The sequence below is a fragment of the Aquarana catesbeiana genome, linkage group LG04 (genome assembly GCF_042186555.1).
Source record: "Aquarana catesbeiana isolate 2022-GZ linkage group LG04, ASM4218655v1, whole genome shotgun sequence".
Taxonomy (NCBI): Eukaryota; Metazoa; Chordata; class Amphibia; order Anura; family Ranidae; genus Aquarana; species Aquarana catesbeiana.
In genome coordinates, this window is record NC_133327.1 from 326,304,346 (window position 1) to 326,323,055 (window position 18,710).

The 18,710-nt window shown below is 43.1% G+C and overlaps 1 protein-coding gene across 3 annotated transcripts in view; it reads left to right on the forward strand.

Moving 5' to 3' along the window:
- CYB5R4 (cytochrome b5 reductase 4) overlaps window positions 1–18,710 on the forward strand; it is a 353,527-nt gene that overhangs the window by 174,848 nt on the left and 159,969 nt on the right. The window contains exon 7 of one of the 3 annotated variants that reach the window (XM_073626888.1): window positions 8,688–8,745. The exons of the other annotated variants lie outside the window; for them this stretch is intronic. Coding sequence (XP_073482989.1) covers window positions 8,688–8,745 — 58 coding nt within the window. The remainder of the gene's footprint in view (window positions 1–8,687; window positions 8,746–18,710) is intronic. 3 annotated transcript variants of the gene reach the window in all.

The following is an 18,710-nucleotide window of genomic DNA, read 5'->3' on the forward strand; positions in this document are numbered from 1 at the left end:
GTAAGTAACTTCGATTTTTTTTTTCTCCTTCATACATATTTGCCTTCACTTACCTCCCCAGCATGGTCTCCTGGCCCTATATTCACCTTATGTAGTCACTTAACAATGTATTTTATCAGTCCCATAGTAGTGCTTTACCCTAAAAACCCCCTAAAATGTTTTAAAATGTGATTTGTGCTTTAAATTCAGGCAGAGTGCCAGAGGCTTTTTTTGGGGGGTCCCCAAATCATTTGGAACCCTCCCTCCCCCCAACTGCTAAGTCAGCTGATACCAATTCTCTATCTATCCTCAATCATCTATCTGCTGACTTTGCCAAACCCATACACTCTATACCCATCTCTTTAGTGGTCAGATTTATGGATGAATTCCCCAAAGCATGTAGTGCAAGGGCCTGCCTGTATACTTTCAAATGGTACTGTTTAAAGTTTTTGTATACTATTATCTGGATAGGTAATAGTAGAATTTCCAAATGTGCTCAAATGTGTACAATGTGTATTTATATCTTTGTATTATGACACTTCTTAACTGTCCAGTGGGCTGCCAATAGTGTAACTAAGGAGGGTCTGGCCAAAGTAATACCCATTATTTAGGCATTCATCTCTCAATGAAGTGGAGAGGGTTACCTGTCCAAGAGCTCCCCCCCCTAAATTGTTAATGCCCCATGAGAGGGGGGGCGGAGGGGGAATCTGATAGGTATACCTTAGACTTTGGTCTTTAAAAACTCCTTCAAATAAATGTTATCTTGATGTTGGCCAAGAATGTTTGTGTCTAATCTGCTTTCCCTGTTTATGTGCAAAATTACTAATTTTGTTGTTGTTTGACTCCACAGTTTCCTTCCACGCCACAGGAATGGCAGACTGTGGCCTCCCACTTTGCCCAGCGGTGGGACTTTCCTAACTGCGGAGGGGCAATTGATGGGAAACACGTCCACATCGTCTCACCACCCAACTCGGGGTCATACTATTATAATTATAAGGGGTTCAGTAGTATTGTGATGTTGGCGGTGGTGTCGGCTACTTACGAGTTCCTGTATGTGGACGTGGGGAAGAATGGCCGGATATCCAATGGTGGAGTCATCGCCCAGATGGAGTTCTACAGAATGGCAGCTTGGACTTGCCACCTCCAGAAGACAATGTGGAAGGACCCCCATTCGTCTTCGTTGCGGATGAAGCACTTGCGCTGGGGGACCATCTTATGCGGCCATTCCCGATGAGGACCCTCACCCCGGACCAGAGGGTTTTTAATTACCAGCTGGCCAGAGCCATAAGAGTGGTGGAGAACACGTTTAGAATCATGGCCAGCCGGTTCCGCCTATATCTTATACCCATACACATGGCGGAGTACAAATTGAATCATAATATCCTGGCGTGCTGTGTTGTACACAACTTTTTACGGCAACATTCTGCCAACTATGCTGGCTCAGTTGGGCCTGAGGCCGGAATTCATAATGAACCAACCCTGACGGCACTTGAAATTGGCCGTCCTGGCTTGCCCCCCCTGAGTGCCCGTGATGTCCGGCTAAGATACCTTGAATACTTTGCGGGTAAGGGGGCCATCAATATGCCAGAAAATGTCTGAAACCTTTTTCAAATAAAAAAAAATAACTACTCAAATCTTTGGTGACATTTACTGCTTGTGTTTCTTTTAGCTAACCCTGACAGAAATGTGGTGAGTCCTGAAAATGGCGTGATTGTGTAACCTTACAAAGCACTGTTGGGTGTTATTTACTAAAGGCAAAGACACTTTGCACTACAAGTGCAGTTGAAACTGCACTTGTAGTGCAAAGTGGATTTGCCCTTAGGAACTAACACCCATTGTCACAGAAAACACCAATTAGAGCACCACAAAAGTGTTGTAGCGTTGAGACAATAATCCACACATTCTTGATTAACAATCTTTTTAATACCAGTACAATCACATGTGCATTTAGAAAAGGTTTTTAAAACAAACCAACATGCTTTTTTTATAACAATTTTTGGGGTCACATTAGAAAAAGTAGAGATGTCCATTTAAGATAAAACAGGCATGTTTAAAACCAACAAGAAAGACACAAATCTTGAACTTACAAAGTTCACATTTGGTAGAACTTGAAGGCAATATCAGACATGAGTATTTACAAACTGTGTTTGATATTGCGTTCAGATGGGGTGAAGTCACCCCAGGAAAAGCCAAATTTTGAAGATGCACACAAATTGCCGAATGTCAACATGTGCTAGCTGCCATCATGGGGGATCAAGGGACGTGTTTTGGGGGTGCAACCCCTTCCTCACAGCTACTTTATTATTGAGGAAGGGGTTGCACCCCCAAAACGCGTCCATTGATCTCCGGTGATGGCAGATAGTACATGTTGACACACTGTGTGCATCTTTTCGCAAATATGTCAAAAAGTGGTAAAAATTTTTAGCACACAAAAAACCCAAGGGATTTGAAGGGGTTTTAAACTCTCCATAAAACATCAACGATGTTCTTAATTTTTTGTTGAACATCATTGATGTTTTTAAGGATGTTTTCCAAGTCCCTATTATACCCATGATCTCCCCGATCAGGATCTGTGCACTTTCCGAGCTGAAATGCCCTGGATCCACAACATCACGATCATCTAAAAAAGATAGAAACAAAAACACACCATGTATTATAAATCTGCCGCCATCCATCTCTTACCTGAGCCTGTGGTCGCAGACACTCACCTGTTGTGCCAATTTCCACCACGTTTTCCTCCTCCTGCTCTGCTTGGCTTGGGTGGATTTCCCTTTCTTCCAGAGGTGGGGGTCTGTGGTCTCCTCGGATGAGGGGTGTCCTCCGAGTCTTTTCTCCCCTATGTAAAAATAAATAGGTATACTTAGCACACAGATATTTGATGGCAGAAATAGGAATATGAAACATTGCTTGGAAGTGGGGTACAAGTTCCAAGTTGTAGAATTTTTATTATCCTTTGTCGAGCTTCAATACTTTACCTGTTCTGTACAAGCTTCACAGATGGAGACACCCATATAGTATACACTGGAGCACCTGTGTGGAACCCCCTAATAAAAAGGGTGTTCTTGTGTCCCACATTAGTGCTCCAGAGTCCAGATGTGAAAACTGCTGAGTGTCCTCTCCTTACACAGAATCTAGTTAGCATTTCATTCTAGTTACAAACCCATCTACACAACCAAATTATTTTCAGGCAAGTAGGCCCTAAAAAATGTGGTCAAATGCATATGGCCAAAACAATGGTGTTTTCTAGACCAAACGAACAATGTTTTCTACGAACAAATAATGTGCCCATGAACATGAAAGTTGCCTTTTTAAACTGGATAACAGTTAATAAAAGCACATGGAGCAGCACGAACGTAATAAACATAAAGAATAGGAGCACAGCACAACTACATACTTTTTTGCAGCACTCTCCGGATCTTTCTGTACTGCTCGTGCTCTCTTAATTTGAGGTCCGACCACCGCTTCCTGAGCTGATCTTTCGTACCCCGAAATTCCGGTGCAGACTCTTGACCACTTTCGCCATGATCTTGGCCTTTCGGACATTGGGGTTGGGGTAAGGTCCATACTTCCCGTCATAGTCGGCCTTCTTCAGGATGTCGACCATCTCCAACATCTCCCCAAAGGACATATTTGAGGCCTTAAATTGTCTCCTTCTGGATCGTGACATTTCTGGCTCCGGGCTTTCCTCCTCCTCGTTGCTGTAATTAGCACACACCTGCTGTGTCTCCGCCATGTGCTCTTCCCCCACTGCGCCGAACGAGAAGGGGCGGGGAATAGAATAGAAAGAATGTCAGGGGTGGGCGGAGTTTCACGCATGCGCAGTGTGTATAAAGCGTAACACGCGTGCGTAGTACGTACGATCTGTGAGCGGAGGAAGGAGTATCGGAGGCGCCGATCGTGATAACGAAGGTAAGATCTAAACTTGGGCCTATATTGCTTCTAGATTGAGGCCTATATTGTAACAAGATTAGGAGAGTTTTGCCTGACATTAGGGTTTGTCTTGTGATGTGTCTTGCAGATAAAATGGATGGCTTCAATGACCACAACTTCCTCCCCCTGTTCATAGACAAATACAGGGAGCTGCCCTGTCTGTGGCAGGTGAAACATCCTCATTATAATCATAAACAAAAGAGTCAGGCAGCGCTGGAAAAACTGCTGGAGTTGGTGACGCCAGTGGTCCCCACAGCAACCATCCCTTATCTAAAAGCCAAAATTGGTGACGCCAGTGGTGCACTTATCTTAGGGAACGCAAGAAGGTCACGGATTCCCAGAGATCAGAAGCTGCAGCAGATAACATTTATGTCCCCAGGCTGTGGTACTATGAGAGACTGCGATTTCTGTCAGACCAGACTGGAGTCAGGGAATCCCTCTCAACTCTCCCTTCCACTCTTCCTTCCACCCCAGCTGAGGCTTCCAATGTCCAGCCTGGGACTTCCAGCCAGGAAGAAGTTGAGGAGCCCAGCTTGAGCCAGGTATAGCATTCTTCGACAGATTTCTGATCAATAAATAAATTATGTTAACTAGATGTTATTATTGATCACTAATTGCTAATTTAATAAAGTGTTTTACATATCAATAGACAGTAGTGGGCAAAAATAATTGGGACAAGAATGAAAAATGCTGGGCTCAGAATGATAGTCTTTTATATTTGTTAACTTGCAATTTGCAACAGTCATGAGATGAAAATTGTGTGTGATTGCTGAAGAAAAACTAAAACTATGTCCCTTTTTCATACACAGGAAGACCTCAGCCAGGACGAGGCTCTGGAATGTGGCACACAGGAGGAGGCTGTGGAATGTGGCAGCCAGGAGGAGGTGGGGGTTAGTGGCAGCCAGGAGGAGGCGGGGCTAAGTGGCAGCCAGGAGAAGCCTGGTACCAATCACAGGTCCATCCCCAGGTCCAACCCCTCCGCCTTCCAAACAAAAGACCCAGGAAGGGTAGTCACATGCAGGATTCCGCACTCAGGCTCCTTCTGAGTCCCTCAGAGCCACCCCCACTCCTGAAGAGGCCTTTGCCTGCATGGCTGCCACAAAACTGCAGGGCATGCAGGAGGGCCAATGCCAGCTGTGTGAGGACCTTCTTTATAAAGTCTTAACTAAGGGGGTCTTAACTCCTCCTGCCACAACTCCACCACCACAGCCACAGCGTGGAAGGAAGCGTGGAAGGAAGACCAGAGAGTGATGACCCTTGGTTCAGTCTGGTCTGACAGAAGATGCAGTCTCTTGTATGACCACAGCCTGGGGACATACATGTCATCTGCTGCTTTCAGGATCTCTGGGACTTCTGGACCAGACTGCACTCCCTTATATATGGACTCCTCAGGCCACCAATTTTGCAGTAAAATAATTGATGTGTGCCCTGGGGGCCAAAGGCTTCACCAATTTCTGCTGTTTCTCCAGCGTTGCCTCCCTCTTTGTTTGGTTATGAGCCCTTAATAAAGGATTTTTGGTTTCAATTAGACTCGCCTATGTGTGTTTTCCTTCAAAAAGGACAGTTTGTTTGTGAGGATTCAGGTACATTTCAAAATACAAAATGTGAAATTAACAAGAGACACCAAGAAATCTCCTAGAGATTAAATAATACAAGATAATAATGGTGTTGTGGTAACTTGACACACAAAACACACTCAAAAATATTCTGGATGTTAAATAACTAAAAAAAAAAAAAAAAAAAAAAAAAGGATCAGCCTTGAAAAAAATACAAACCTAAAAAAAATCACATCAGGCTTGAAAAAAACAAAAAAAAAACACAAAAAAAATGATATAGATTTTTGTCAGATGTGACAAATCATAATATATTGAGGGAATCACGATAAATAATAAAGAAATAAGTTTGTGAGAAGTCTGTGTGAATATCAGCAGCAAAACTACTTCGTTCTTCCTGCATTATAAAGAAGAAGAGGGTGCGCTGTATTAAACAATTTTAAACATTGCAGCATGACGAAAGTGCTCTATCCATTCCGAGCGCTAATTTTACCAGACCGAGCTGTTCCGTCTCGGAATTTCTTCTGAGCATGCGTGGCACTTTGTGCGTCGGAATTGTACACACGGTCGGAATTGACGTGATCGGATTTTGTTGTCGGAAAATTTTATAGCCCGCTCTCAAGCTTTGTGTGTCGGAAAATCCGATGGAAAAAGTCCGATGGAGCCCACACACGGTTGGAATTTCCGACAACACACTCTGATCGCACATTTTCCGTCGGAAAATCTGACCGTGTTTACGGGGCATTAGAGTGCATTGGGGTTATTCAGTTGCTGCACCTTCTACTGTGGTGTCCTTATTTGAGCTGCAGCAACTGATTAACCCCAATGTACTCTTACAGTTGGTGCGCATTTGTTTTTTTTGTCTTGTATTTTTTTCTTTGGGGTATATGTATACCATGTCAAAAGTATGTATTTTTAATTACTATGTTACACTAATGATGACCTTTTTAGATGGAGTTCAAAGTGCCCCGAGGAAGCAAATCAAGTCTGCAAAACACGTTGGAAATGATCACCAGAAATTTCCATCGATCAACTTCTACTATTTATTTACAACCATGTCTGGCTCTGTCCCCTAGATGTTCTTTTTTTCTTTGTTTTTGCTCCATAGATGCATATTGTTGCTATGAATACCGTCAACACCCGTGAATAGTATTTACTGCTGTTGACAGCACTTCCTAAGCCTATACGCAGGGCCGGATTTATAATTAGGCAGAGTAAGCACGTGCCTAAGCGCCCTCCATAGAGGGGTGCTGTGCAGGTGCCTTCTCTCTCTGCCTATTTGCTGAGGTGTTTGGTGCATTGACAGGACACCACACACCTCAGCGTAGGCCTTGTATAGGGCAGCCTTACGTCGGGGTCCTCCCCCTAGGGGAGTCTTAGTGTGATATTTACCTCTATTGTCAATGCTGAGAGAGAGAGGAGTTAAAAGTGGTGATTGTTATAATCCACACACTACTGACATTATAGACTGTGTACTTTTTCTTTGCACGGATGGGCACTTATAGGCGGCACTGATGGGCACTCATAGGTGGCATTGATGGGCACTCGTAGGTGACATTGATGGTTACTTATGGGTGGCACTGATAGTTGGCACAGATGGGCACGGATGGGCACTGATAGATGGGCACTGATGGGCACGGATGGGCACTGACAGGTGGCATGAATGGACACTGATGGGTGGCACTGATGGCATTGCTTATTTGCAGTGATGCCCCTAAGGGTTGCATTGCTGGGCATCACTGCAACATAATTGTGCCCATTTGTGGGCACTGATTGGCACAGATTTGGCACACTGGGCACATGTGGATGGCCATGGGGTACATACATGGCCATCCACATGTTGCCCCTTCCCTGGTGGTCCTAGTGGCGATCCCTGGTGGTCCAGTGTGGTGATCTGCGGGGGGGCTGTGCTGATAAACAATCAGCGCAGACCCCCCCTGCCAGGAGAGCCGCCGATCGGCTCTCCTCTACTTGCGTCTGTCAGATGCGAGTGAGGAAGAGCCGATCAACGGCTCTTCCTATTGACAGCGTGATCAGTCGTGATTGGACACGGCTGATCACGTGGTAAAGAGCCTCTGCCGGAGGCTTTTTACCAAGATCAGTGTAGCGGTGTGTCAGACTGACACACCGCTCCACCGATCGCCGCGATGCGCGCCCCCGGGGGCGCGCTGCGGCATGTTATCCTGCTGGACGTCATATGACGTCCAGTCAGGATAACAGAACCACTTCCCGGACGTCAATCCGCTATAGGGCGGGCGGGAAGTGGTTAAACCTTAATTCCATAAATAATAACAAGATATTAGATTTTTTTACACCAGGAGTATATACCGTAACTTTGGAAATTCTAGAGAAATGCTTAAATAATACATTACAGTTTAACTAAACCCACTCGATTTTTGTCAAACTAAAATATTTTAGTCGATTAAAATGTACTGGAGATTTTAATCCACTAAAATGTAAGATTTTAGTTGACTAAATATTACTAAAACTAAAACCATTCAGATGACTAAAATGGTATTTTAGTCAAAAGACTATGACTAAAACTAAATACAAATTTTGCACCACATTTAACACTGGCGTGAACGAGCCCCCAGACTGGTGTGCCCCACGATTGTGCCCAATTCTAAAGGGTGCCTTGACTGAGAAAAGGTTGAGAAACACTGTTCTAGACAATAGCTACCTAAATCTGTAACATTAATTGTTTGGCGATGGCCACAGCTCCAAGGGGATCTATTAATATATTCCAGTTTAAAATTATGAAATCACAGTGTCCTACATTTCCATAACATCAAATATGACCAGGTATCCAAACCTCTGATGTGTTTTTTTTTTTTTTATCCATATCCTATCCATAGAAAAATGTACTTTTAAATAATATGTATTTCCCAAAAGCATATTAACATTATATTAAAAATCAATTACTACTGACCATCAAAGTAGCAGGCTTGCAGGTGGCTAGTATTTGATTTAATTTACATGTACCTAGCAAGATCTTTTTTTCCTTGTGTATTTGGGATGTTGGTACAAACTGTTATTAAACAGGGGAGTTTCAAATACTTTGCTACTTTAAAAAAAATAGATCTAAAATTAAGCATTTTAACAGCATGAAAAATACATTTTCACCTGGGTAAATCTCTTTCAGCACAGTAAACCATTTGTCAATAATTCTCCTGAGCATTTTCTTTGTCATGTGATTTCTTTTTTTGTATTTTTTTGTTAATGCAGATATGAATGGTTCCAGACAGATTCTAACATTATCGTAGACATATACACCAAGCAAAAGGTAAGATTAAAGAAAAGGGTTAGTGAAGTGTTTTTTTTTGAGTGATTTGACTACATTTGGCAAGGATATATGTGTAATATGTTTTCAATGCTTTCATATTGTTCAGTCACATATGTGTCACGGACTCTTATGAACAAATGTAAGCTTTCTGAGCTGGAAAATGAATAAATGATAAAGGGAGCAATAACAACATGTATGTCATTTTGAGTGTAAAATAAATTCAACTTCAGTCAAACACTGTATTTCGAATTTGGAAAACTTGTCACACTTTTTTATGCAGTGCATATATTAGTTTTGAAATAGTAATATACTGCACTTTCTGCATACATACAGGAAGTAGACATATGCTCTACAAGGTTTGACCTTCTAGGTTAGGGAATTGTTAAAAAGAGGGTAACTAAAGTCAGGTATTCCAAGAGAGTTATGTCAAAGATCGAAGATATGAAGAAGAAAAAGCATTAAAGTTCATACGTTTAAAAAAGGCTAAAAACAATTACCTCTATCAGCCCATAGTGAGTTAGTTTAGGAATGGGATAAATTCAGCAGAGTAGCCCCTTATCTAGTAGTTGGCATTCTAATAAGATCATTGCAAGGGCATGCAGTACAGTCCTCAAAGAAATGTCTAGTTGAACCTAATGTAACATCAAAGGATACAAAGGCATCTCTTAGACCTGGTTAGTTCAGAATTTATTGGACAGCCATTTAACAAAGGTTCTATTCATAAGAAGTTGCCTAGGAAACTACTGCCCCCCCCCCACCATTTATGCCCAACTTGCCACTGATAAGCTGTCATGATGTGCAACTGGAATGATTGTCTTTGGACAGATGGGGCAAATGCTGTTTTTTTTTTTTTTTAATTTAATTTTTTTTTTTTTTTTTTTAGTAAACAATGGTATGTATGGCGAAAACACACTATTACACACCAACACCCAATCCAAGCTGTGATTTTCCAAACCTACAGCAAACTGTAATGCCCTGTACACACGGTCGGACATTGATCCGACATTCCAACAACAAAATCCATGGATTTTTTCCGACGGATGTTGGCTCAAACTTGTCTTGCATACACACTGTCAAAGTTGTCGGAAAATCTGAACGTTCTGAACACAGTGACGTAAAACAGATACGTTGGGATTATAAACGGGGCAGTAGCCAATAGCTTTCGTTTCTTAATTTATTCTGAGCATGCGTGGCACTTTGTGCGTCGGATTTGTGTACACACGATCGGAATTTCCGACAACGGATTTTGTTGTCAGAAATTTTTATAGCAAGCTCTCAAACTTTGTGTGTCGGAAATTCCGATGGAAAATGTGTGATGGAGCCTACACACGGTCGGAATTTCCGACAACAAGGTCCTATCACACATTTTCCATCGGAAAATCCTATCGTGTTTACAGGGCATAAGAGCATCGGTTTGTGATATAAATCTTTAAGGAGATCCTGTCATCAGACCACTTTACTTCTACCTCGGCAGAGGGAGCAGAGGTGCTGGTCCAGCACAGAGAGTACATATAAACTCTCAGAAGAGGAGAGGGCTATGATGTGAAAGTTGGGAAGAGCAAGTTCAAAGGCACATTGCAGGTGAATAATTTATAGAAAAGAAAACCACTGCAAGCAAGTATGTAAAATACTTGATTTTTCTTTGTTTTTACCTGCACTTATTTACCTTGGTGACAAGTCTTCTACAACCAGGAGTGTGTGCAAATCTAACAAGCCAACTGTCAGCAGTAGGGAAAAATAATTATATGATCCCCTGCAGATTTTTTAAGTTTGCCCACTTACAAAGAAATGAAGGGTCTATCATTTTTATCATAGGTGTATTTTAAATGATAGAGACAGAATATCAACCAAAAATCCAGAAAAAACACATGATTTAAATGTTATAAATTGAGTTGCAGTTCAGTGAGTAAGGTAAGTATTTGATCCCCAAGCAAAAAATGACTTGGTACTTGGTGGAGAAACCCTTGTTGGCAAGCACAGAGGTAAGACGTGATTGATTACCAGGTTTGCACACATCTCTGGAGGGATTTTGGTCCACTCTTCTTTATAGATCTTCTCTAAATCTTTAAGGTTTCTTGGCTGTCGCTTGGCAACTTGAAGTTTCAGCTCCCTCCATACATTTTCTATAGGATTAAGGTCTGCAAACTGGCTAGGCCACGCCATGACCTTAATGTGCTTCTTGAGACACTCCTTTGTTGCCTTGGCAGTATGTTTTGGGTCATTGTCATGCTGGAAGATCCATTCACGACCCATCTTTGGTGTTCTGGCTGAGAAGGTTCTCACCCAAGATTTTACAATGCATGGCCCCGTCCATTGGCTTCTCAATGTGGCAAAGTCGGCCTGTACCTTTAGCAGAGAAACAGCCCCAAAGTATAATGTTTCCACCTCTGTGCTTGACTCTAGGGATGATGTTCTTAGGGTCACAGTCAGCATTTTCTTTATCCAAACGAGTCGAGTTAATGCCAAAGAGCTCAATTTTGATCTCATCTGACTACAGCACTTTCTCCCAATCCTTCTTGAATCATTTAAATGTTCTTTGGAAAACTTCAGCTGGGCCTGTACATGTGCCTTCTTGAGAAGGGTGACCTTGCGGGCGCTGCAGGATTTTAATCCATGGCGGCGTATTGTGTTACCAGTGGTTTGTTTGGTGACTGGTCCCAACTGCCTTGAGATCATTCACAAGCTCTTCCTGTGTAGTTTTGGGCTGATCCCTTACTTTTCTTATGATCATCCTTGGCCCATGAGTAGAAATCTTGCATGGAGCTCCAGACCAAGGGCGATTGATGGTTATTTTGTATTTCTTACATTTGTGAATAATCGCGCCAACAGTTGTCTCTTTCTCACCAAGCTTCTCGCTGATGGTCTCGTAGCCCATTCCAGCCTTGTGCACGTCTACAATCTTGTCCTTGATGTCCTTTGACAGCTCTTTGACCTTGCTCGTGTTGTTGAGGTTTAAATGGAAGAAAGAGATTCCGTGGACAGGTGTCTTTTATACACATAAAGAGTTGTTGTTAGGAGCACCTTCTTAAATTGACAGGACTAATCTGTGTTCACATACTGTAGCCAGTCTGTTGGAGCCAGAATTATTGTTGGTTTGTAGGGGATCAAATACTTATTTTACTCACTGAACTGCAACTCAATATATAACATTTGTACTGTGTGTTTTTTTTTTCTGGATTTTTGGCTGATATTCTCTCCAGACCTTAATCCTATAGAAAATGTATGTAGGGAGCTGAAACTTTAAGTTGCCATGTGACAGCCAAGAAACTTTAAGGATTTAGAGAAGATCTGTAAAGAAGAGTGGACCAAAATCCCTCCTGAGATGTGTGCAAACCTGGTAATAAACTACAAGAAATGTCTTACCTGGCCAACAAGGGTTTCTCCACCAAGTACTAAGTCATGTTTTGCTTGGGGATTAAATACTTATTTTACTTAATGAACTGCAACATTTGTATCATGTGTGTTTTCTGGATTTTGGTTGATATTCTATCTCTATGATTTAAAATAACCTATAATAAAAATTATAGACCCTTCATTTCTTTGTAAGTGGGCAAATTTACAAAATCTGCAGGGGATCAAATAATTATTTTGGCCACTGTACATGTCACTGCGTACACTGGAGTGAGATATAATATAATCATTCTAGGCCCGTTATTCACAATTACCATATTTATCGGCGTATAACACGCACTTTTTTCCCCTTAAAATCAGGGGAAAATCGTGGGTGCGCGTTATACGCCGATCCCCTGCGATCCGGAGCTGACAGATTTTCAAAATCATCGACCGCGATTTGAAAATGGCGCCGCCGGCGCCGAAATACACAGTGCCGGTCCTCGGCTTTTCTCGGCCACTTTCGTCTTCACTCGAGCGCCGCCCGAACCTAGCCGAGCGTACTTGGCTAGGTTCGGATAGCTCCGCTCAGGACTACGAGTGGAGCCGAAAGTGAACGAAAGCCGCCGAGGACTGGCTCTGTGTATTTCGGCGCCGGCGGCACCATTTTCAAATCGCGGTCGGCAATTTTGAAAGACAGGGTGGCAGGGGTCCGGGATCACAGGATGCAAGTCTGCACTGGGGAAGGCTGCACTGGGGAAGGCTGCACTGACATGGCTGCACTGACATGACTGCACTGGGGAAGGCTGCACTGACATGGCTGCACTGGGGCAAGGCTGCAATGATGGGCATTTAAATGTAAGTTTTTTTCCTTCAACTTCCCTCCTAAAAGTTTTTTTTCCTTAAAATTCCCTCCTAAATTGGGGTGCATGTTATACGCCGGCGCGTGTTATACGCCGATAAATACGGTATCTCAAAACTGATGATTGATAGGGGCTTTTAAAGCATCACCTCTGGAAAATATAGGGTATTGAAACTTGTTGACATTTCACAAACGCATGCAGTTTTAACCTCTTGCCAACCAGCCGTAGCTTCGCCTTTTGGCCATTAGGGGCGTGCGCACCCGTGGCGTGTACACGGAGCTGATGTGAGTGCCCGGTGGGCGCCCGCGATCGCTCCTGACAGAGCGAGAACCAGGATCTGTGTGTGTAAACACACAGATCCCGTTTCTTTCAGGAGAGAGGATATAGATTGTGTGTTCATACGATGTATGAACACCGATCTCTCTCTCTCCTCATAAACAGTCCCATCCCCCCACAGTTAGAAACACACATAGGGAACACAGTTAACCCCTTGATCGCCCCCTAGTGTTAACCCCTTCCCTGCCAGTCACATTTATACATTAAACAGTGCATTTTTATAACACTGATTGCTGTGTAATTGTCAATGGTTTCAAAAATAGTCAAAAGTGTCCAATGTGTGCTCCATAATGTCCTAGTCCCGATAAAAATTGCAAATCGCCGCCATTACTAGTAAAAAAAAAAAAAAATAATAAAAATGCCATAAATCCCCTATTTGTAGACGCTATAACTTTTGCGCAAACCAATCAATATACGCTAATTGTGATTTTTTTTTTTTTTTTTTTACCAAAAATAGGCAGAAGAATACTTTTTCGATAAAAAATATGGGATATTTATTATAGCAAAAAGTAAAATTTTAAATATTGTGTTTTTTTTCAAATTGTCGCTCTTCTTTTGTTTATAGCACAAAAAATAAAAACCACAGAGGCGATCAAATACCACCAAAAGAAAGCTCTATTTGTGGGGAAAAAAAGACGTCAATTTTGTTTGGGTACAGCATCTCATGACTGCACAATTGTCAGTTAAAGCAACGCAGCACCAAATTGCAAAAAATGGCCCGGTCATTGAGCAGCCAAATCTTCCGGGGCTAAAGTGGTTAAGGTGTGATCTATTTACTCAGCTCAACCTCATCTTTTATATTTTACCAAAAAATTGGACAATTTATTGCATTTCTGTTCCCTAAAATTAACTTTATAAAATAGTGTATTTTTACTGAAATTATGCTTTTCCTAAACGGTTGTACTAATATCATGTGTCATAAAAAACTACCAAAATTTTATAGAGACGCACTGAAATTTTGGCAGCCAATACATAGGTGCTGATAATGGCGCAGAAAACGCACACGATTCTGTAGCGATCTTACTGTGCTTATGGCGTGTTTTTCAAAGGTCATATGACTCAAAAACTTAACACAGGTGCGCTATTGATGCGTTCTTGCTGCATTTTCAACACTTTTCAACAGGGAGGTGCGTTTTTGTTGTGGTTGACCAAATTGACCAAAAATGCAGCAAGCAAGATTTGTTTTTTTAATAAAACCTCATCTGGAATATGCAGTTTAAATTTGGGTACCAGTTCTCAAAAAAGAGATCGGAGAACTGGAGAATGTGCAGAGAAGGGCAACCAAACTGATAAGAGGTATTGAGGGGCTCAGCTATGGGGTAAGATTAGTGGAAACTGAATTTATTCTCTCTTGAGAAGAGGAGATTAAGGGGGAATATAATCAACATGTACAAATACATAAGGGGTCCATATAGTGAACAAAGGGGCACTCATTGCGTCTATGGGAAAAAAGATTTCATCCCCAAATACGGGAAGGTTTCTTCAAAATATGAGCTGTGAAAATGTGAAATAGACTCCCTCCAGAGTTGGTTCTTGTCAGCTCAGTAGATTGCTTTAAAAAGGCCTGAATTCTTTCCTAAATGTACAGTGCATCCGGAAAGTATTCACGGCGCTTCACCTTTTCCACGTTTCGTTATGTTACAGTTTTATTCCAAAATAGATTTAATTCATTATTTTCCTCACAATTCTGCAAATGGTACACCATAATGACAACGTAAAAGAAGTATTAAAAAATAAAAAAACGGGAAAAAAAAACACATATACATAAGTATTCACAGCCTTTGCTCAATACTTTGTTGAAGGAAAAAGAGGGGGGAAGGTTGGGACTTTGAATAAGGTGCGCATGATGCAGCCCAATCACACTCACAGAGGTGCAAACATATGTATGTTTATTAAGGACCAATGATCAACATGGCATAAAAACGCATTGCATACATTAAACATAAAAAATTGCATATAGACAATAAATCTGTGTATATACAACCATGGGACATGGGTAGGTACAATTATGCATCTTAACCCCCAAGCAAGATAAAAGTCATGTGAAGTAAAAAAACATCTGAAAATTGGTCAATGTGTGTTTGATGCATCAAAGGTAGGCCTGACGCTGCGTTTCATGGACTTCAATCCACTCTTCAGGAGCCAGATGCATCTAAATTCTATAAAATATTTATGAAAAGCAATATAGTTTCAGGGTCTAACAAGATCAGCAGAAAAGGGGGAAATTTGGGCATAATGGGCCATGCCAAAAGGGGTTACTCACATGATAGCCAAAACTGGAACCATGCGACAAAACAAAGCCAGGGGTGAGCCATGGAGCCTGGCCCGGGAGCTGAGAGGGGGACCTCAACGAGGAACACCGGACTGCACACACCAACACCCTGCAGTGGAGGGGACTTCTATAATGTAGGAAATATATAAAATGTATCTATGATGATACAAGTAACAAAAAACGAGATGATATAAGCTGCAGATATCACCAAGGTGATTGAAAAAAGCACCTGGAAGATTACCTTGAAAAATGCATGTGATGTTTGAAGCCACATAGATGGGAGAGGATCAGGGTTGCATAGGTTGTATCAGTACCATCTCTGAATACCATGAAGCAGGGAGTGAGATGCAGCCCCAGCATTGAACGTCAGCTCCCCCTCAGCGTCACGCAGGCACGACACAATGGAGCAAAACCTTGGCGAACGTCAGAGAAGCTCACCACATGTCAGCCCAGCTGATATACCGGACGTCTGTGTGTGCGACGCCCAACCAAGGAGGTCACATGCACAGTGCCGGGGGCGTGGCGCCAATGCAAGGTGGAAAGATCCGCCCAGCCACTCACCCCCAACCCTGTGGAGGGGAGATAGGAGGGCGGACACCAGCATGTATTGCAGCTACCGGGAGACAGGACATCTGCCCACCCACCGACAATGAGTCATACAGACCCAGTCTGGCCACAGAGGGGTGTAAAAAAATATATAAAGTAGTAAAAGATCAAAGTATGTGAACTGTCAGTGCAAAGAACGTTCCATATCAAGCATGCTGAATTATGGCCGGACCCGGTAGGAATCCGCCATAAGAGAGCGATGGGCTACAATCATGAGCACCTCCATCCCTAATCAATGCAAGCAATGGAGGGGGGAATATACTTTGTTGAAGCACCTTTGCCACCAATTACAGCCTCTAGTCTTTTTTTAGTATGATGCTACAAGCTTGGCATACCTATTTTTGGGCAGTTTCTCCCATTCTTCTTTGCAGGACCTCTCAAGCTCCATCGGGTTGGATGGGGAGCGTCAGTGCACAGCCATTTTCAGATCTCTCCAGAGATTTTCAGTCAGGTTCAAGTCTGTACTCAAGGACATTCACAGAGTAGTCCCGTAGCCACTCCTTTGTTATTTTGACTGTGTGCTTAGGATCATTGTCCTGTTGGAAGATGACCTTTCACCCCAGTCTGAGGTCCAGGGCTCTCTAGAGCAGGTTTTCATCAAGGAGATTTCTGTACATTGCTGCATTCATCTTTCCCTTGATCCTGACTAGTGTTCCTGTTCCTGAAAAACATCCCCACAATATGATGCTGCCACCACCATGCTTCACTCTAAGGATGATATTGGCTAGGTGATGAGCGGTGCCTGGTTTCCTCCAAACATGACACTTGCCATTCAGGCCAAAGAGTTCAATCGTTGTTTCATCAGACCAGAAAATTTTGTTTCTCATGGTCTGAGAGCGCTTCAGGTGCCTTTTGGCAAACTCCAGGGGGGCTGTCATGTGCCTTTTAAAGAGAAGTGGATTCCGTCTGGCCACGCTATCATACAGGCCTAATTGGTGGAGTGCTGCAGAGAGGGTTGTTCTTCTGGAAGGTTCTCCTCTCTCCACAGAGAAATGCTAGAGCTCTGTCAGAGTGACCATCGGGTTCTTTGTCACCTACCCGACTAAGGCCCTTCTCCCTCGATCGCACAGTTAGGCCAGGCAGCCCACTCTAGGAAGAGTCCTGGTGGTTCCAAACCTCTTCCATTTACGGATGATGGAGGCCACTGTGCTAATTGAGACATTTTAATGCTTCAGAAATGTATCTGTGCCTCAACACAATCCTGTCTCGGAGGTCTACAGGCAATTCCTTGGACTTCATGGCTTGATTTGTGCTCTGACATGCACTGGTAATTGTGGGACCTTATATAGACAGGTGTGTGCCTTTCCAAATTGTGTCCAATCAGCTGAGTTTACCACAGGTGGACTCCAATCAAGTTGTAGAAACATCTCAAGGATGATTAGTGGAAACAGGATACACCTGAGCTCAATTTTGAGTGTCATGGAAAAGGCTGTTGTCAGGTCACCTGAGGCCAGGTGACAGATGCACACCATAGGGATCAGGAATGCACCACAAAGGTAGTGGACCCTACGGTTGACTACCGTAGTCTAATGCCCCGTACACACGGTCGGATTTTCCGACGGAAAATGTGTGATAGGACCTTGTTGTCGGAAATTCCGACCGTGTGTAGGCTCCATCACACATTTTCCATCGGATTTTCCGACACACAAAGTTTGAGAGCAGGATATAAAATTTTCTGACAACAAAATCCGTTGTCGGAAATTCCAATCGTGTGTACAGAAATCCGACGGACAAAGTGCCACGCATGCTCAGAATAAATAAAGAGATGAAAGCTATTGGCCACTGCCCCGTTTATAGTCCCGACGTACGTGTTTTACGTCACCGCGTTCAGAATGATCGGATTTTCCGACAACTTTGTGTGACCGTGTGTATGCAAGTTTAAGCCAACATCCGTCGGAAAAAATCCTAGGATTTTGTTGTCGGAATGTCCGAACAAAGTCCGACCGTGTGTACGGGGCATAAGAGCCAGCAGGTGTTCACCAGAGCCTCTAGTGGTGAGGATGGACTGGGCTGCAACTGGCTCCAGGTCGCGACCCCCAGGGTCTCCCAGCTCATGCCCACAGTAGGCTACAGGAGGATAGAGATAGTAAGGGAATAAGCCAAAGGTCGGGGTGACTAGCAGACAAGGATAAACATAGAACATGCCAAAGGTCAGGGTCACAAGCAGACAGGGATAGTCGAGAACAAGCCAAGATTGGTAACTGAAATCACAGAAGAAGACACAGCAAGATGCACACGGAAGCTAAACACACAAAGTTGATCAGCAGGTTTGGCTTGCAGTGCACAGGTTAATATAGAGTTCTCTGATAGGGGCTGGGGTGAAACCATGCTAGAGGAGAGATATTATAAAAGCAGTCAGGTGAGAGTCGCTGGTCTCTAGAGGTGAACACATGGAGGAAAGGTAAGCTGACAAACACTACTGCATAACCATGACAGTACCCCCCTCCCTTACGAGGCCTCCCCATTCCCCGCCTGGGATAAGGTTTTGAGGGGAACTTCAGATGAAACTTCCTCAACAGACGAGGTGCAAAGACCTCAGAAGCTGTGATCCAAGACCT